The sequence below is a fragment of the Anolis carolinensis genome, unplaced genomic scaffold (assembly GCF_035594765.1).
Source record: "Anolis carolinensis isolate JA03-04 unplaced genomic scaffold, rAnoCar3.1.pri scaffold_10, whole genome shotgun sequence".
Lineage (NCBI taxonomy): Eukaryota > Metazoa > Chordata > Lepidosauria > Squamata > Dactyloidae > Anolis > Anolis carolinensis.
In genome coordinates, this window is record NW_026943821.1 from 14,239,504 (window position 1) to 14,259,301 (window position 19,798).

General features: G+C 41.0%; 1 protein-coding gene across 2 annotated transcripts; it reads right to left on the reverse strand.

Moving 5' to 3' along the window:
- Nucleotides 1-4,262: 4,262 nt before the first annotated feature.
- On the reverse strand, nt 4,263-18,702 carry etfb (electron transfer flavoprotein subunit beta). Of its 2 annotated transcripts, none has more exons than XM_003225086.4 (7): nt 18,551-18,702; nt 13,855-14,013; nt 9,560-9,718; nt 8,499-8,561; nt 5,682-5,840; nt 5,270-5,457; nt 4,263-4,478 (listed from the first exon to the last, which is right to left on the reverse strand). In XM_003225086.4, exons 1-6 carry the CDS (start codon nt 18,611-18,613, stop codon nt 5,287-5,289), a joined length of 774 nt encoding a protein of 257 aa, XP_003225134.1. In that variant the 5' UTR covers nt 18,614-18,702; the 3' UTR covers nt 4,263-4,478; nt 5,270-5,286. The 2 variants fall into 2 exon arrangements, with proteins under 2 accessions (XP_003225134.1, XP_008115513.1); XM_008117306.3 differs by having other exon boundaries at nt 13,855-14,029; nt 18,551-18,677.
- Nucleotides 18,703-19,798: the final 1,096 nt, after the last annotated feature.

Genomic DNA, 19,798 nt, shown 5'->3' on the forward strand with positions numbered 1-19,798 from the left:
TGTTTTTGCAAGCGGAGGGTGGAATTGACTGGCACAGGTTGGTGGGGCAAGGAGGAACTTTGTGGGGAGTGTCTCCGGCAAAGAAAGGGAGGAACAGCTCCGAATGCTGCTTCCTAAACAGACTGCAGACAGACACTACTCTTGCTCCTCTACTTTATTTTGGTTATTTGATTTTGCTAAATTGAAATATAAAGCTCATTCTGGAGACCACTTTTAAAGATTATAATTTCTGGAATCCTACAAACAGGGATCCCACAGTAACTTGTGCAAAGGTAAACATGAGAAGGGCCCCTGGTGGTGGAGCAGTGTGTTAAAGCGCTGAGCTGCTGAACTTGCAGATCAAAAGGTCCCAGGTTCAAATCCCAGTAGCGGAATGAGCGCCCGCTGTTAGCCCCAACTCCTGCCAACCTAGCAGTTTGAAAACATGCAAATGTGAGTAGATAAATAGGTACCACTCCGGTGGGAAGGTAACGGCGCTCCATGCAGTCATGCCGGCCACATGACCTTGGAGGTGTCTACGGACAACGCAGGCTCTTCGGCTTAGAAATGGAGATGAGCACCAACCCCCAGAGTCGATTGCGACTGGACTTAACGTCAGGGGAAAACCTTTACCTTTACCTAAGCATGAGAAAGGTTTATAACTGCCTGATAATAGAAGAGACCTCTGCCCTCTGTATTATTGTTCAGATCAGTGTCCCTTAGTTGTTGTTGTGTGCCATTTACGATTCATGGACACCCTACCTAAGGTGTTCACAGAGTTTTTGAGGCCAAGCTTATTTAGTGGGTTTCAAGTACTAAGCAAGGAATTGAACCCTGGTTTCCAGAGCTGGTCCAACACCTAAACCATTACACCAAACATATAGCCAAGCAACATTATAGTGTGGTCAATGTGGCAAAAGTTATTGAGGAGAAATGCACAATTTAGAAAAGGCTGCAATAGTTTGCTATGGCTTGAGCCTAGAGAGAAGAATCATAGAATCATAGAGTTGGAAGAAACCTCATGAGCCATCCAGTCCAACCGCCTGCCAAGAAGTAGGAAATTGCATTCAGAGCACCCCCGACAGATGGCCATTCAGCCTCTGCTTAAAAGCCTCCAAAGGAGACTCTACCACACTCCCCTTCCTCTCTTGCCAACTTGACTGCAAACTACTTCAGCACTTTGAATTTAGTTTACATTAACTAAAATAAGTGCAGGACAAAAGGGGAAAGTCAAAAGAGGAACCTGGACTATTCCTGCCAAATCTGAACAGTTGGCTCTATGATGTGCTAGCAGCACATACAGTCCATAACTATCCAAAGCCTTCAATGCAAAAATGTAGAATGATCTCTCCCCAGTAGATGCTGATTGGAAAGAGCAGAGGAAAGGCTTATCTCTAGAGATACAGCAAGCACTTTCTATGTGGAGATGGTGTCTATTATGTGGAAGCATCCTGAAATCATGTAAGGCTTTAAACATATTTAATCTATCTCTTATGTGTCGTGGCACCCTACGTCTTTTTTTAGCAACATGCTAGCAAATGCCAATCCAGAGTTTGAAATAGGAGGCAAGATTCCTAATAGTAAAGATAGGAAATAATAAAGATGCCTGGATTTTATTACTTGTTTTGAGACAGCATGTTGAGGAGCTTACACAGTGAGCTGCCAATCAGATTTTTGTCCGTCCGTCCGTCCGTCCGTCCGTCCGTCCGTCCGTCCGTCCGTCCGTCCATCCATCCATCCATCCATCCATCCATCCATCCATCCATCCATCCATCCATCCATCCATCCATCCATCCATCCATCCATCCATCCATCCATCCATGCTTCCTTGCCTTCTGATCTATTTGAACTCTTTCCCACTGACTAGGTTCTCGCAACCTTTTTTGGCCTTTTCATGTCATCCATTGACTAGGTTCTCACGAACCTAGTCAATGGATGTCATGAAAGGGCCAAAAAGGTCATGGCCAGCACACTGAATTGTATTCAGAACTGTTGCAACAAGGGACTTGAGTATTCCCTATAGCCAGCTTCATGCTTATTCTCCCCACCACTCCATGCCTGGCAAAATCAAGAACTGTCCATCACTTAAAATCTTGCATAATTTATACCCTACACAGAATTAAGCACAGAGCTTACACAGCCCTGCTAGTGACCTGCTACTTGGGGTCACTGTCAGGGTGAATCCATTTCTCATTTCTTATTTATTCAGTGATTTTTCATCCAAAAGGAGCATATGCAAAATCAAATCATGATCAGGGTTTTTTTCCCAAGTTCTCTTACTAGTGTTAATGTGCTGGAGGGTATTCATTTCAAATCCTAGAGAGACTGGAAAAGACGGAAATTTTGGACAGTTCTCAGAATTCCCCAGCCAGAATAGCCACTAAACGAGGGATTATAGGAACTGTATTTGAAAGTTTTTCAAGATCTACTGCTAAACTTACTACCACTCGTTCCCACTTTAGTGCCCAACTAGAGGCAATTACAGATTTGTCTGGCTTTTGCTCCTTGGTTTATCCCAATCTCCTGGAAACAAATGATTGGTTTAAGTGCTGATTCTACATCAGGAACAAGTCTAGGAAACTTAATTAGCATGGCTGAACTTGGTGAGCTATAACCCACTCACCACAAAAACTGCTCCCCAATTACACTCCAAGGGATAAAAGGTACATTTTCAGCATGTTTGGGGGTCTTCCTGAGTCATTTTTCATTAAAAAAATAAACAAAAACAAAAGAAAGTCCCTGAAAGTCAATTTTTGTTTTTAACAAGATCCCTCTTGGGCAGATATTGATTCAGAGGCCTCAAAACGTGGCCTGCAAAATATTATTTTGTTTGTATTTTCTAGGCCTATGAGTGGGGTCTACGAAGACCCCCAGACATGATGGAAATGCCCAACATGCTCTCTAGATAGCTAAAGATGTGTTGGACCTTTTTTAAAAAAATACGGTGGGAGTTGAAGTCCAGACTGGGTGGCTAGTACATACAGGCTATGGACTGTTTTTTGCCCACCCCTGTATACCATTGATTCGACTTTCCTAATGTGTTCATTTTGAATGATCTTGCCATATAATGATTTTGAATGATTTTAAAAATTTTGAATGATCTTGCCGCACAGAAAATTAGATTTGGGGAAAACAGTTCTAGCCTGGTTCCTTTTCCAATTTACCAATTTTTGCTCAGACACAGAATTTCATCTCCACTGCGGAAAAGCCGTTCCTTACAGTATTTTCCCAAAAATAAGTCTTAATTTTTGCTCCAAAAGATGAATCAGGGCTTACTGGGATGTCTTATTTTTTCATGGATCAAGTGCACACGTTATTCACGCGTTGTCTGTACTCTAATTGATCATTCAGCAATAAGTCTCAAGTTCATCTGTTTACATAGGCATTTACTTCTCGTCCAAAGGAACCCACTTGGGTATTTATTTGCAAATACTTAAAATAAATAATATAAATTATAATAAAGTATTAATGTCAATATTATTTATTTATAATTATTATTTTATAATTCAATACATCCATTGTGTGTTGCAACAGATGTACTACCAGTAAATGCATTGGTCTGGATGACAATCTTAACTGGGACTTATTATGGGGGTAGGGCTTATATTATAAGCACCCTAAAAAATCATGCGAGGGCTTATTTTCCAGTTAGGTCTTACTTTTGGGAGAATAGGATACCTTTAATCTATAGTGGTACAATCGAAGTAGAGTTTTACCATCTCCTACCTCACCTGCTGGCTTTGTGAACTATGCCTTTACCATGGTAACAGGTAGTAATGAAGTATTTTAGGAGAACTATGCCAGTCTCGAGTTATGATTATTTAAGGACAGTGTCGAGTAGCACCTCTGAGACTACTTTTAATATAGCATAAATTTACAGATTGTGACCTCCTCCTTCATATGCCTGAACTGCTGGCAGCAAGCAATAGAAGGCAGCTCGCAGAATGTTCTTTAATACACATTTCTTTACAGAGGTGTTGACAGAGTGGGAAACAGAGCCCCACATGAGCTACCCCTGTGAAGGCCCAATAAGAACCTCATATCGGGCCGAAATGTCAATTGCCTGAATCCCGAAGCAATTTAACAGAGAAAAGTTAGCCTCCAACTATGATTTGCAAAAGGAGATGAGCTGTTCAGGACACTTCTTCTACAAAGCATGGCCCATTAAAGCAAAATATACCACTCCAGATGCCCAGGGCAAACCATTTACCGCAGGAGGAGTGAAGCAATTAATTGGGAATGCAAAGAAACAGCAGCAACATGACACTTGCTCGAAGCACCTCCAAAGATCACACGACATTTATTGCAAACCGACCCATCATTAGTACAGAAAATAGAATTAAATTCTCATTCAGCTGTCTTCGGCGGGCAGCTGGGCTGGAAGGCAGCATGGTTACAATCCCAGGAGGACTGATCAGTTCTCAAAGAGGCAGGAAGATGGGCCCCTTAGGGCCAAAGCTCCCTCAACAGCAGCAGACCAGCAGCAGCTCCAAGGAAGGCTGAAAGGTAAAAAGAATGGGTCTTTTATGCCTCTTATATGCACCAGGCAAAGGAATGACAGGCATAGGTTCTACTGTCACTGATTCACAAGGACATTAGATAGTAAGCCAATGATTATAGGTATTTTATAATAAAAAGCAATGCTATACATTTCGAACGTGGATTAGTAACATTTTGAGTTCAGTCCCAGTTCAGGGTTATTAGAGCTAATAACATTCTGGTTTGGTTCAGACACTGTATTTTTTAAAACCATCTTAAATATATTTTAAACAGGCTAAAATCGTGATCTCATAATTGCACGGTAAACTGCTAAAGAAGATTTCTACCAATAGTTAACATAAAATATAGTCTTTTAAAAATGATGCTTGCACATAACAACCTCCAAAATTCTTGTCAGTAGCCAAACAGAGTTGACAAGATCAAATGTATTTCTACTTTCGGGTATTCTTTCAACATGAGCAGCAAAGCAGTCATGCTTTTTGCTTTACACATAGACATAGTATTATATATTGTATTCATTCTGTCTGAATACCAGACACAGACTGTAGTTCAACATATTCACTCATTTGTACATGAATAATTTGTCCCTTGTAAGAAAGGCAGCAATTATAATGTCATTACATGTATCTTTGGTTCTGTCCCATCCTGTAAATTTATTCTTATACAATGCAAAAAGTGGGAATGATCCCAATATATACACAAATACAATGCATTTAGCATATCTCAGAATTTATTATTAAGGCAACCAGACTACATAATGCAACAGACTTAACACACATGTCCTCCTTACCAAAATGTCATGAGGGCTCATATTCGCCCACTTTCTTTGAGCTTTACAACCAGATCATCCACTGTCTCCACCTTGACTCCAGCACTGCGCTGTGGAGGGTCCTCCACATTTAGAGTTTTCACTCGTGATGTAAGGTCCACACCAAGATCTGATGGTTTGACCACTTCAATCTTCTTCTTTTTAGCTTTCTGGGAGGGAAAGCACAATGGAAAGACAGGGAACTCATAAAAAAACTGTTAGAACCAGATTTATCATCAACCCTTGCTAAAAACCAAATTCAGCTGGATAATTCAAGGCTTCTGCACAAATTGTTTTGCTGTGAAGAGCCTATGCTTCTAGCCCAGATGAATGTTTTGCCGCCACCATGACTGTGTCCTTTCAATGTGTTGTCGAAGGCTGGGTCGGGGCATACCATGATATTGGGTAAGGTGGCATAGCGTGGCTCATTGAGTCGTAGGTCAGCAGTCACCACCACAGGCAGCTTCAGGCGCACCGTTTCCAGCCCCCCATCAACTTCACGCTCGACCTTCAGCCAGTCCCCATCCACTGTTACTTGAGAGGCAAACGTCCCCTGTGCAAAAGGGAGAAAGGTGCTGCTAAATTCAGACTAGGCCAAAGATTACATATGTGAATAAAAATACCTCAAACTAAAATTCTGTAAAGTGATATGTTGAACACATATTTCAAAATTCACTGGCAGATTTGAGACAGCAGGAGTTAATTTACACTTCAGGAGGTGGGATTATGAAGTGTGATACCCTGCCTTTTGTTCTTGGTTAATGAAATGACTATCAACAAATCCCACCGCATAAATGTTGCATTTGAAGTGAAACAAGTGAACCTAGGGGGAAAAAATCTGACATACAAGCAGCCCCCAAGTTATGAACAAGACAGGTTCTGTAGGTTTGTGCTTAAGCTGAATTTGCATGTAAGTCAGAACATCTTTAAGTATAACTCCAGCCAAATAGATATATAGTTTAGGTTTGGGTCGCATAGGGAAGAGTGAACAGCCCTGTGGCATTTGTTTTGATGTCTGTGGCCCTGTTTGGAAGATTTCACATCATGTTCTGTCCCTGTGATAATTGGATTTTGAAAAAATTGGCTTGTTGTGGAAATAAGGATTGGTGATAAAGCTTCAATGAAGACACCTTTTTCCACATAACTCTCCCAGGAGTGAATTCCCCTTCATAGGGGTAGATTTCTCTCATTTCCTATTCTTAACGATGAGTGATTTGTTGGATATTTGTAACTTGGGGACTGCTTGTACTTAGGAACCAGGTAACCTCATGACTAGGCTATCCTGTCTGTTTGATGTAGTGGCATGCCATTCATCTCCATTATGAGGAAGCGTGGCAATTGCAACAGTGGAGCCAAGGTGACATGTGACCTCAGGGAACAGGCAGCTTGCCACTGAATCACTTGAAAACTCTGCATTTCTTATATACTCCTGGAACTATTGTCAAGCAGCCAGGAGTGTGTGCTCCATCTCTCTATTAACTTGGCGACTTTGGGTTAATAACATTTCAATGGGTCATTTCCCACCCAGCCACTCCAGAATTTCATCTGCACGTTAATTAGGTTATTAACTGGTGACCAAAACAGGAAAAAATATCAGATCGAACCAAACAAAACAGACGGTTCATGTTATGTTATACCCTATGAAAGAATATGACAATCAGATCAAAGGAGTCCTCTAAAATAAGACAGAACGGTTTACTTCTATTCAATACATTTTAAATTTTTTGTCACTTATCTTTCCATCAAGCTATCAGGTAGATCTTGTCAAAAATAAACTAAAAATAACACAACATTACAGCCAACAGAATAACAGAACTTCACACTGAATAAAGAATTATACCACTATTTAATTCTTTATTTTCTGCCTTTCTCCCAAAACTTCTTACAATTTTAAAAAAGTTAAAATATACCAAAATAAATGCTATTGTTGAATTGAACTAATCACAGGACAAAAAAATTTAGATCTACATTAAAAAGACCAAAATGCAATTAAAAAGATCCAAAGGTTTTAAAATGGGTTGATTGTTTTTAAAATACAGCATCCCTTAACCCATTCCTTGAAAAATATTCTGTATTAAAGGCCTGTCAAAAGAAAAAGGGTTTTGTTTGCCACCAGAAAGAGGGAGCAATGCTGCACAAAATTTTAATAATTTTAAATGCATTTTTAGATTTGGCTAGATTTGTGTTGTGTTTTAATGTTAGATGTAACGTAATTGATTGGTTGTTATTTTAGTTTTGATTATGTGTTATCATTTTGTGTGATATGTGGATTTATTTCTGGGATTTCGCTGGGTTATTTGTTCTTGTTGGGTTTATTACGGCATTGAATGTTTGCCAGCTTTAGCACAGCAGGTTAATCACCAGCTGCAGTAAATCTTGCCACCCAAAAGGTTGACAGTTCAAAGCCGGGTCAGGGTGAGCTCCTGACCTTAAGCCCTGATCCTAGCGGATCGAAAACAGCAATAGGAACCGCATTAAAAGCAGGGAGGCATTTTAGGCACGGCAAAAAGGGAGAAAAAGTTTACAAACAAAGAAAAAAGCTCTTCTGCAAGGATATGGAGCAACAGCACCCCCATATGGCCAGAGCCAAGCACAGCCTCCAAAGATGCCAAAAAGATGGGGAAAAGCCTATATAATACCTCTATCTGTTGTCTGTCTTGTCATTGTTTAACCGGCATTGAATGTTTGCTATATATGTGTTCTGTGATCCTCCCTAACTCCCCTTTGGGGGGGCGGAATATAAATGCCGTAAATAAAATAATAAATTTGCCAATTTTTTTTGGAAACTGCCTCAAGTACCCTCGGGGAGATAGGTGCGGGATATAAATAAAGTTTTATTACATTATTATTATTATTATGCTGCTAGCATCCCCTGGAAGGATGCACCAAGAAGGCCCTCACATGTCTCCAGCAACTGGGCTTGTGATGGTGGTGGGACAGTGATGGGACCTCTCCTGATGATCTCAGGACACATGGAGAGTAATATGAAGAGATATGGTCTGCCAGATAGCCTTGACCATCTTGCAATAAATCAGACCACAAATAAAGCATATAAAATTTTTGAAGAAGGAGATCTATCTGCCATTCAGTCATATAGAAGTTCCTTGTGCTGGTTCACACCATCAACCTCTGAGGAGTGAAGTTTTCTCACCCCTACCTGTCATTTTTTGTTACTCATTCCCTCAACACCCCTAATTCTGCCACATGGTACCTGAGGCCAGTCAAGAAATGCTGCTGTCATTTGCCCTGTCTGGTTACAGTCATCGTCAATGGCCTGGAAAAGCAAACAAAATGGAAGTCATACAAAGAATGAGAAAGTATGTTCCAGTTTCCATAGCTGGACTCTTTCCCCACAAATAAACTCATGTCAGGATAGCCTGCTCTGTGAGCAATTCCTAGGACTCTGCACACACTAGGTTTGGCCTAAGCAGACTGCGTTTTCTAACAACTGTAACTGCAACAGGAATGTGTTGGACAGAATAGACTGGTCAAAGAAATGCACTGTCTGCTAGAGGAGAATGTGAGTTTGGTCTCTTGTTGATTAAAAAAAAATGCCTCCCCTGACCCCTTCGTTCTAAACTTAGTAAGTTATCAGCACATGGAAAAAGTACAGTAACCTTTCAGCAAAGTACCAGTCCATAAAAACAGGATTAAGCATCCTTCAGATCCTGTGGGTGATGTGGAGGTGACGGAAAATAGCAATCTTAAGTTTAGCTGTGACTTCTATCAATGACTTTCAAGCTTAGCAAGGCTGTCTGGGATCCTCAATTAAAATTACTTGGATCAGCTTCCATCAGGGTATTTTGTGAGCAAATTGCTATTTGCAAATCAGACTTCTAATCTCTTCAGCCTAAAACCTATTTGATTTTGCTTTTCATGACTTTGGCATAGCTATCCCCTAAATTCCGCACCCCTCTGTTGAGTAAGGGACTCCCTGCCTCTATTGCTATGCTAACGTTCTCATAGTGGAAACAAGAGTATCTATACATGACCCACTCAGCTCAGCTGCAATCCTTAGTGACCTCAATCACCATCCCCGACTAGACTGATAATTATTCTACCCATTAAAAGGAAAATGCTGAGATTAGAATTTAACAAGATGTCACCTTTGGCCTTTAATCATCACTAAAACCTCAATGGCTACCAAGTTCCTCTTCCAATGAAGCCCCAGATTCAGAAAGAGATGAACACTGACAGTATAAATTCCACTCCATGATGCATTTATGTGTCTATGCAAAAAGATACACACACACACACTTCAGTTTTGCTCACCTGTTTGCCAAGCAGCAGAAGGTTAACACCTTCCTTCTTGGCCAACGCAGCTAAGATCTTTGAAACCTGGAAGGGGCCAAGACTCTCATAGTCCTTCGCAGGAATCTCCACATGTACCCCTCGGTCGGCCCCCATCGCAAGAGCTGTGCGGATTGTCTCCTAAGGGCACAATGATCGTTGAAAGAAATATTTCTTTTTTCTACACCTACAGAAGCTCAAACACAGAAGCCATGTTCCAATGCTACCATTGTACCCGCAAAAGCTGTTTCCATAGCTGAAAGCATGGGGGTGGACACCCTCTCAATGGTCCCCACATTCCAAAAACCTTAACAGTTGCTCAAGGGAGGAAACATCCTCGAGATCAATTTTTCATCTCAGAGGGATACAGAGGGAGAAGCTAAAAATCTTAATAATGCTGTCAGGTGGGATTTTGGCCAACTTTTTCTCCACTGCTTCTCAGGCATCTCTCCACTATCAGTATCTTTGTCACCATCAATTATTATTAATTAAAATATTCATACACTACCCTGTATCATTTATATCCTGTCATATATCATGGGATCGTGGGGTAACATGCAAGTAAAATCAATTTAAGGAGTTTAAAACTACTTAAAATAATTTACACAGACTGAAGACAAATTAACCAATTTAACAGGTTAAAAAGAATGAGGCCATTTAAAACTATGTGCATACATACTGAAGAGCAAATCAATTTAATAAAAAGTCTGGCAATGGAATGTAATGACTGTTATCAGCACCTAAGCCTCCAAGAGGTTGTGAGACACTCTACAATCGGGGTGCCACAATTGAGAAGACTGTCCCCCACATGCTCATACAGCCTACTGCTCCCAAGGATGGAGAATAAATAGGGTCCCCTTCAGTGGACCTTAGTCCTTGGGCAATCTGTCTGGCAGCTTCCAAATCCTCATGTGTAAAACGGATCAGTGTTCTTTCTTATATTGTATGCTTCTGCTAAGATTTTCAAGCCTGGATATATAGAGCAACCACATTTTACCTTCACAACCACACTATGAGGTGACAGGTCATGTCTTACCCAGAGTAACCTAATACATTCTGCACATAAACAAGAACATGAACATATATCTCACCACACCACCTGTATATCAGTGTGCTTTAAAGTTTTATATTAATACCACAGAACATCTTAAAACTATTCAATATTTGTGAGTTGCTATAGCTAACTTATTCTGCCAAACTGTTTGTGGAGAAAGCTGAAAAAGAGGAAAGTAAAGTCTATTTAGGGAATCTGTAGAATGTAATCTCAGGACCCAACCCCAATTCCTTTCCCTTAGGAATTGAACAGTGGAGTATCACAGAAAGAAAAGCAATACGTTTGTAGTATTACCTGTATTTATACCAATCCCTAACCTCATTTCAGATCTATTTATTCAACAAGCAACCAGACAAATCCAATGCTTAGGAAACACTTCTGTTCTTAAGCAACCTGGACTCATAGGTCAACAATTGATGGAGGCACATAGGTAAATAAATTGCAAGCCTACTTCATATACTTCTTTGTCAATTGATTGGAAAATCGCTCATCTCGAATGCTCACGTTGTCTCCTACAAGACAAGTAATATAACTAAAACAGATTCTGCTTTCCCAACTTCGTTAATAACAGACAGTAACCGCTTCTATGGGGAAAAGGATGCCTGCTCTACTGGGAACACAGCCAAGGCACTAGCACACTTCATGTGCACATACACAAGACGTATGGCAGCTGCTGAGTTAGCAGCAATACACACATCTCTGCCCCATTCGACTTCTTTCTACAGCAGGAGGTAGAAACTGGCAGGAAGGAAGAAGGGAACTCTGATCTTTGTCTTCTCTTTATTTTATTTTTTTGTGAGGCTGAAGATTGTCAATGGACTGCTGCTAGGAGAGGGCTACAAAAAAGGATTGGCGAAATAAGCCAGGAAGTGAAGGTCACCAGGAAGCGGGAGCAACAGTGCAGAAAATAGATGGTGACTATGGGGCTGTCAGAAAGCTGGAACTGACAGAAAACAGAATAGAGCCAGGTCTGTGAATACTGAAGGGAGAGGGAAAAGGCATAGAGGTGGCATATTTGGACCAGTTACTTTCTGAGGCTGTAGCAGTTTGTACTTTCTTGCATATGGTCACACACACGTGTTGTTAAAGGATCTCAACAAAAGAAGGGAAATAGTAAACCTTCTGCATGTCTGCTTCCACCCTTTTGGGGATACTATGGAGGATACCAATGAGAGTGCTACATCTGGTTATGTGCAATGCAATTTCCAAATCTGCCCAGTTGTAAAACTCGTTCAGTTTGAAATCCTACACATTATCCCTAGGAGTAATCACAACTGAACAGACTTACTACTCAGCAAGCCTGCACATAATTGCATGGTCAATTGATATATATAAAAAGTCCCAGCATGCATTCATTCTCTTTCATACACCACATACAAATTATATTTTTAGCAATGTTATGAGAGCCATTTTCTCATCTACATTTGGGTGAAAACCTAATACAGGGATAAGCTAAAGTACATTAGTGTCTACATAAGTTGGCAGGCTGACTAATGGGGCAGACCCCCTTGGATTAAATCCTATTCAGTGTTAACTAGAGTAGGCCGAGTTAAGCAAATGGGAGTGGACGTAGCTGTTTAATTAAAACTGGCTTCAGTGGGTCAATTCTCATTGGGATGCATACTGGATTAAGCCTGAATTTTAGTAACAACCATTATAATTCTCCTCCCCTCTAGTAGATGGTTTGAATTTCTGCTCAAGAGTAACATAAGTGCCCTTCCACACTGCCCTTTATACCCCAATCTGGTTCCAGATTATCTACTTTAAACAGGAATATATGAGCCCTACTGCCATATAACCTGGGATCAGATCCTTGGATATAGGGGCAGTGTGGAAGGGCCCTCAGATGCAGAAGTGGGAATGTATATGCAATTATCCCAGTGCATGCCTGATGCATACCAGACGTAGAAACCCATCTCAGGTTTCAAATAAAATATATAAACATACAAAGGAAATACCCATGCGTCAAGTCTTTCCATGTCTAGCCTAGGTCTAGCTGTATGGCATGTATGGAAACCTTAACTACCCAGATTCCACAGTTGTTGCCTGTCTAACTTCAAATACACAAATCACCCTCTAACCCAGGCACCCGCAATCTTGGCCCTGCCCTGAACCAGTTGCAAGAGTCAAACTACTCCAGAAATGAATATCTAATGTTTGGAAAAAATATAGTGATATACAGTACTTCAAAAGAATGCAAAGTACAGGTATCTCACTGAGCAACTTATGCAAACCTGCTGCCACCTGGTGGTCAACAGCTTCCTAAACAGCAGTTCACCCAACCACATCCGTCTGTTAAATCCATGTACAGTAGACACATCCAACATAAACGGGCTGGCAAAACGTTGGATAAGCGAATATGTTGGATAATAAGGAGGGATTAAGGAAAAGCCTATTAAAACATCAAATTAGGTTATGATTTTACAAATTAAGCATCAAAACATCATGTTATACAACAAATTTGACAGAAAAAGTAGTTCAATACGCAGTAATGCTATGTAGTAATTACTGTATTTATGAATTTAGCACCAAAAATCATGATATATTGAAAACATTAACTACAAAAATGCATTGGATAATCCAGAACATTGGATAAGCAAGTGTTGGATAAGTGAGACTCTACTGTACCTTGTTTAATAGACAGGGAGGAGCCTTGGTATCAATTTATAGGACAAGCAGGAGGAAGACAATGGGGTTCTTATATAATATCTGATTGATAATAAAGGTCTGGGTTATAGCACGACTTGGATGCTATACTCAATACTGGTCCAAGTACATGTAAATGTAAATCTGGCTCCTGTGCATTCTGTTATTGGATATTTTTATTTATGCAGCCTGAAAATGCGGACAGGATCTTTGGAGATGTGACACATGTGGACGTGCTTATGAGCTTATTGCGACAAGGCAGATTGCTACCTTCCCAAAATAAACTGTGGTACAGTTATTATAGAATAAAACAAACAACACCCTGAACTTTATCATGCTGGAGAATAATTTGACCAGCTTCCAACATCCCATTTTTTATCAAGATTTTGGAGATTCAGACAACACAGAAAAGCATTTGGGAGAGCAACAATTTGTGACAGAAGTGAGGATGGAATTGGGGTTTGAGTTATTGTGAACAGATTGTTAAAAAAGAACCATAGATACAGGTTCTAGTTACAGGCTTCTCATGTTCAAGGTGGATTTTTGTCCACCGCTCAATATCCGACTGCCACCTCACCTGGCACTGCTGTGGACCACAGCTTACAGCAATCACTTCAGAGACAAGCTTCTTCTCCTTGAGACGAACAGCCTCCTCCACAGCAATCTCGCAGAAAGGGTTCATAGAGTGTTTCACCCCATCCGTCACCACACCAGTCTTGTCTGGCTTCACCCGCACCTGCAAGAGCAGTAGTCTGTGAGGAAAAGAGCCCAGGAAAATTCAGAACTGGGGAATGTCTCCTTACAAGCAATATCTAGTCTTTTGGGGATAGCAATCTAATAACTGAGCACAGCATAAAGCACATAAATCTTAATCCACTAATCTCAGTCCCAACTAGAACACAGCCACTGAATCAGTGGGAGTGACAGGAAAGTTTATTTGCCAGTCAGCAAATGATTAAATGGATCTACTCCTGTTCAAACTAATTATTGGATTGGTCATTATCAGCCTAAAGGTATGGGTACATTAGTAGACACACTTCATAGGGAAGAAGACTAATCAATCAGGTTATACCGTTTTGCGCTTTCGTGTAATTTGTTATAACAACCCTAAAGTAAACCAACTAATAGGGTTTTCTTTGTTCAAAGGGGGTTTCCCTTTGCCTTCCTCTGAGGCTGAGAATGTGAGTTATCCAAGCTCATACAGGACCCTTCCATAAAATCATATAACCCAGAATATCAATACAGAAAATCCCACAATATCTGCTTTGAACTGAGTCCACACTGCCATATATTTAAAGCAGATAATGTGGGATTTTATTAAGCTATGTGGGGGGGGGGGGGGGGCTCAGTGATTTTCATGGCTAGGGATTCAGTCCAATGATACTGTCAAATTACTATGTAGAGTTGGGACCCACAGTTTAAGAAGCAGTGATCTACTGTAAGGAGGTACACATGGCTATTAATTAGAGTAGAATTCTGTCCTGTTCCCTGCTCACTACAAACATATTTCTGCTACCCAAAAACTGTGTTGTCAATGCTGCTAAAAAAACCGTCCTAGCTACACAGAAGACAAGAAGAAAAGGAGGACTGCAGAAGCACAAAAATACTGTAATAAGAAGCTTCCATCTCAGAGGTTTTGTTATTTGAGGAGTATCTGCATTAAACTAATGATTAATGATCTGACTCCATACAAGACAATCTTTTGGAAATGGTAATCATCAACTCCTACCATCTAGGCTTCTCTGAGATTTATGGGTTAAAGGGCAGGGTGGAAGCTGTTTGCACAAGGGAGGGGCCAAGATTAAATGCTGTCCTCAATAACAACTGCAATCAGAAAAATGAATATGCTACCACATAGCCTGTGATAACAGGATAGTACAGAAGGGTAGATACAGTGTTGCTGATTGGACAATTTTGCCCAAACAAACAAAATGAATTCCAACGGGGATAAATGTAAGATACTATATTTAGGCAGAAAAAATGAAACATGTAAACATATGGTGAGTGATACATGACGATAGATGGGAAAAGAATCTAGGATTCTAAGGGTTTCATAAAACAAACCTGTCTTAACAGTTTAATAAAGGTAAAGGTAAAGGTTTCCCCCGACGTTAGGTCCAGTCATGTCTGACTCTGGGGGTTGGTGCTCATTTCTATTCCTAAGCCGAAGAGCCAGCGTTGTCCGTAGACACCTCCAAGGTCATGTGGCTGGCATGACTGCATGGAGCGCCGTTACCTTCCTGCCGGAGTGGTACCTATTGATCTACTCACATTGGCATGTTTTCGAACTGCTAGGCTGGCAGGAGCTGGAGCTAACAGTTTGATATGGCAGCAAATTATCAAGCAAACAAACAAATTAAAAAATAAGCTGCATCAACAGGATCATCGTGTCCCGACCATGGGATGTAGTACTTTTATTCCATTATATGTTGATTAGCCCTATGAGAAATGGCTTCACAAGTTGGGTGCATTTAGATTGGAATTTAAGCCAACAGTAAACTAGCAGAAAATTATTCATTCACAGATGGTATAAAATAACAATAATTGTAAAATTAAATAGAATCCTGTTTAACAATTAAACAAGAATTCTTGCTAAACAGAATCCTTTTAATTATTTACCTACCCAGGTTGTTTATATGCCATTCCAATAGCTAAAGTTCTCTGGATACAAAGTAAAAAATAGTAACAACAAGAACACAAGTAAGACCCCTTCTGCACTGCTTTATAATCCAGATAATCTACATTATCTGCTTTGAACTGGATTATATGAGTCTACACTGCTATATAATCCAGTTCAAAGTAGATAATCTGTATTTTATATGGCAGTGTAGAAGGGGCCCTTGAATATTCCTTGCCTAAGAAAACCCTAGGTCACTGGTTCTTTACCTGTGGGTCCCCAGATGTTTTGGCCTTCAACTCCCAGAAATCCTAACAGCTAGTAAACTGGCTAGGATTTCTGGGAGATATAGACCAAAAACATCTGGGGACCCCAGGTTGAGAACCACTAAACTAGGTGGACATCATAAACCAACATATGACTTAAAGACACATGCACATGAGGAAAAGAAATTGTCTCTTTTGCATTACCATGCCAGATGCAGTTCCATCTGGCTCAATGATTGTCAACTCTGGCTGGCAGCAGCTCTTCAGGTTTAAGTGTGTTTCCAAGACCCTACCTGAAGGCCTCGTGGCCCCCTTCCACACAGTTGTATAAAATCCACATTCAACTGGATTGTATATGGCAGTGTGGATGCAGATAATCCAGTTCAAAGCTGATATTGTGCGTTATCTGCCTAGATATTCTGGGTTATATAGCTGTGAGGAAGGGCCCTTGATGTTTTTACCCAGGGACTTGTCCAAGGTTAGATCTAGGGCCTCTTGGACCTCTTCCACACAGTTGCATAAAATCCACATTGAACTGGATTTTATATGGCAGTATGAGCTCAGATAATCCAGTTCAAAGCAGATATTGTGGATTGCCTAACTGATATTCTGGGTTATATGGCTATGTGGAAGGGCCCTTCTACACTGCTATATAATCCAGATTATCAAATCAGATAACCCACTTCGAGTACCTGCAGGAAGAGAGAAAGTTATTATAACCTGCTTTGAACTGGATTATATGAGTCTACACTGACATATAATTCAGTTGAAAGCAGATAATCAGGATTTTATATGGCAGTGTACATGGGACCTAGATTGCCCTACATGCTGAAATCTGATCCCAGATTGCCTTCTTAACCCAGATTATCTAGCAGTACAAGATAAAAGTATTCCCCTGACATTAAGTCTAGTCAAGTCTGACTCGGGGGGTTGGTGCCCGTCTCAATTTCTAAGCCGAAGAGTTGGCGTTGTCCGTAGACGCCTCCAAGATCATGTGGCCGGCATGGCTGCATGAAGTGCTGCTACCTTCTCGCCGGAGCAGTACCTATTGATCTACTCACATTTGCATGTTTTTGAACTGCTAGGTTGGTTTCTTCTATTTTTTATCAGTTTTATACTAATTTATGCAATGCTTTTGATACAGAATAAATAAATCCAGTTTGAAGCAGAAAACTCTTTACGGCCAGGGCCCATCGTACCTTAGGGACTGTCTCTCCTTCTCCCATCATTGGAGGTCGCAACGACATCCCAACATGACTTACTTTATATACTGGGTCCTAGAGAAGTGCACTTGTAAAGGACCAGACGCAAAGCTTTTTCTACTTCTGCCCCTGCCTTATGGAATGCCTTGCCGCCCAATATGAGAGCCATGCGTGGGTTAGGGCCTTTTACCTCGCTCTAGTCATCTCTAGACCTGGCTCTTTACTAGAGCTTTTGATCTATGTTAATTTTATCAATATTTGTATGTATGTATTTTTATCCTTTACAATTTAGTTTGTAAATTGCCTAGAGCATCTTGGATGGAGGGCGATTAATAAGTACAGTAGAGTCTCGCTTATCCAACATAAACGGGCTGGCAGAACGTTGGATAAGCGAATATGTTGGATAATAAGGAGGTATTAAGGAAAAGCCTATTAAACATCAAATTAGGTTATGCTTTTACAAATTAAGCACCAAAACATCATGTTATACAACAAATCTGACAGAAAAAGTAGTTCAATACGCAGTAATGCTATGTAGTAATTACTGTATTTACGAATTTAGCACCAAAATATCACGATGTATTGAAAACATTGACTACAAAAATGTGTTGGATAATCCAGAATGTTGGATAAGCGAGTGTTGGATAAGTGAGACTCTACTGTAATTAAATGATGATGATGATAATCTGGGATTAGATCCTGGGATATAGGGCAGTGTAGATCAAACCCTCATCTTCTTGTTCTCTTACTCCGACAATGTAGGAGTTACTTGGGTTCCAGGTTGTACTCCCTTTTGAACCACAAAGCTCCTTATTTGACCCTCAGATGGTCTCTTCCTCTTTTTCACAGGGTTGTTGCAAGCATAAAGCACGAAGGACACTCATTTGTGGGCCCTCCCACACAGGCCCATATCCCAGAATATCAAGGCAGACAATCCCACATAATCTGAATATAGACTACTCAGTTCAAAGCATATATTGTGGGATTTTCTGCCTTGATATTCTGGGATATAGGGCTGTGTGGAAGGGCCCTGTATCACTCTTGAGAATGGCTAATAACAACAACACTACAAGGACTGCAATGGAAACTATATTGTCGGAAGCTTTCATGGTCCGTCACTGTCAGTCTTTCAGGCTGTAGACGCCTCATTCCCCCATCCAAAAAAGAAAATAAATCCCCCGCGCGCACCTTCACAGCGTAGTCAATGACCCGCTTCACTCCAACCATCGCCCTCAGCCCGGACGCCGCCATCTTGCCTCTCTCTCATTCACCTTCTCCCCTCGGCGAACAGCTCATCTCCCCGCCCACTACACAAGCTCAGCCAATAGAAAGAGAATACACAGCGGAACGGGCGGGGCGACGTCCTTCGATTTGAGCGTGTGCTTTCCCTCAGCACCCAATCACGAGCCGGGCTCGTATTTCGTTTCAGCCAATCGCTCAACTCGAGAGAAAAGGTGGTGTTGAGTTGCTTGATTGACGTGTCGCCTTAGCCACTCCTCGCACCGCAAGCAGACTGAAACGGGAGAGAAGGGGCGGGGGACAAAATATGCAAAACGTCAATCAAATATTCAGCACCCTGACGACACGCCCCCTCCCGAAAGGAGCCAATAGGAGCTCAGAAGCTTCTCCTCCTCTTCCTGCCTGCAACGAGGAATGCCAGGAATGTAGGTGAAAGGGTAAGAAGCGTGACACGTGTGTGCCTCTCCAGACGTTAAGAAGCGTGCAAATAGGTCAGTTGAAAAGTTAACACGAAAATAATAATTATTATTGTTTCATGTCTGGATTTCCTCTATTTTCAGAAGGAGGAAACCATGAAAATGAAAAAAAATCTGGCTACCAGTGTTAAAAAACCCCTCTAAAATCGGGACAGTAAATAAGGAACAACACTCTGAAAACAGGAGAATTCCAGACACGAAACAACCAGGGCCAGCTAACGCCTCCCAAGAAAGGATTCCCCCAGGCAGGAAGCAGCCAGACTTTGAAGCTGAAAGGCCTTAAATGCTAATCAAGTTGGCCTCGAATAGACAAGAGTTTTTTCTCCTACCCTGGACTTTCCACAGATCTATAAACCTCACTTGCTTAGTTTCCAACAGACCTCACACCTCTGAGGATGCCTGCCATAGATGTGGGCAAAACATCAGGAGACAATGCTTCTGGAACATGGCCATACAGCCCGGAAAACTCACAGCAACCCAGGTTCTTATTTTATTTACCAACCAGCACAACTTCAATCCATATCAGGTTCTTCTTTTTGTTGACAAGGCCTGAATCTGCAGTCCCTTCTACACTGCCATATAATCTGGATTATCAAAGATAAACCACATCTACTTTAAACTGGATTATATGAGTCTACACTGTTATATAATCTAGTTCAACGTAGATAATCTAGGCAGTGTAGAAGGGGCCCACTCTCCCCTATATCCCAGGATCTGATCC

What these genes read in the sequence shown, in the direction of transcription:
- etfb (XM_003225086.4), bottom strand. Translation starts at nt 18,613, where the DNA reads ATGGCGGCGTCCGGGCTGAGGGCGATGGTTGGAGTGAAGCGGGTCATT. An exon ending in GTGGTCCACAGCAGTGCCAG is followed by an intron (nt 9,719 to 13,854) that starts GTGAGGTGGCAG and finishes TTGTGCCCTTAG; the next exon opens with GAGACAATCCGCACAGCTCT. An exon ending in CCACCTTACCCAATATCATG is followed by an intron (nt 5,458 to 5,681) that starts GTATGCCCCGAC and finishes TTTCCCTCCCAG; the next exon opens with AAAGCTAAAAAGAAGAAGAT.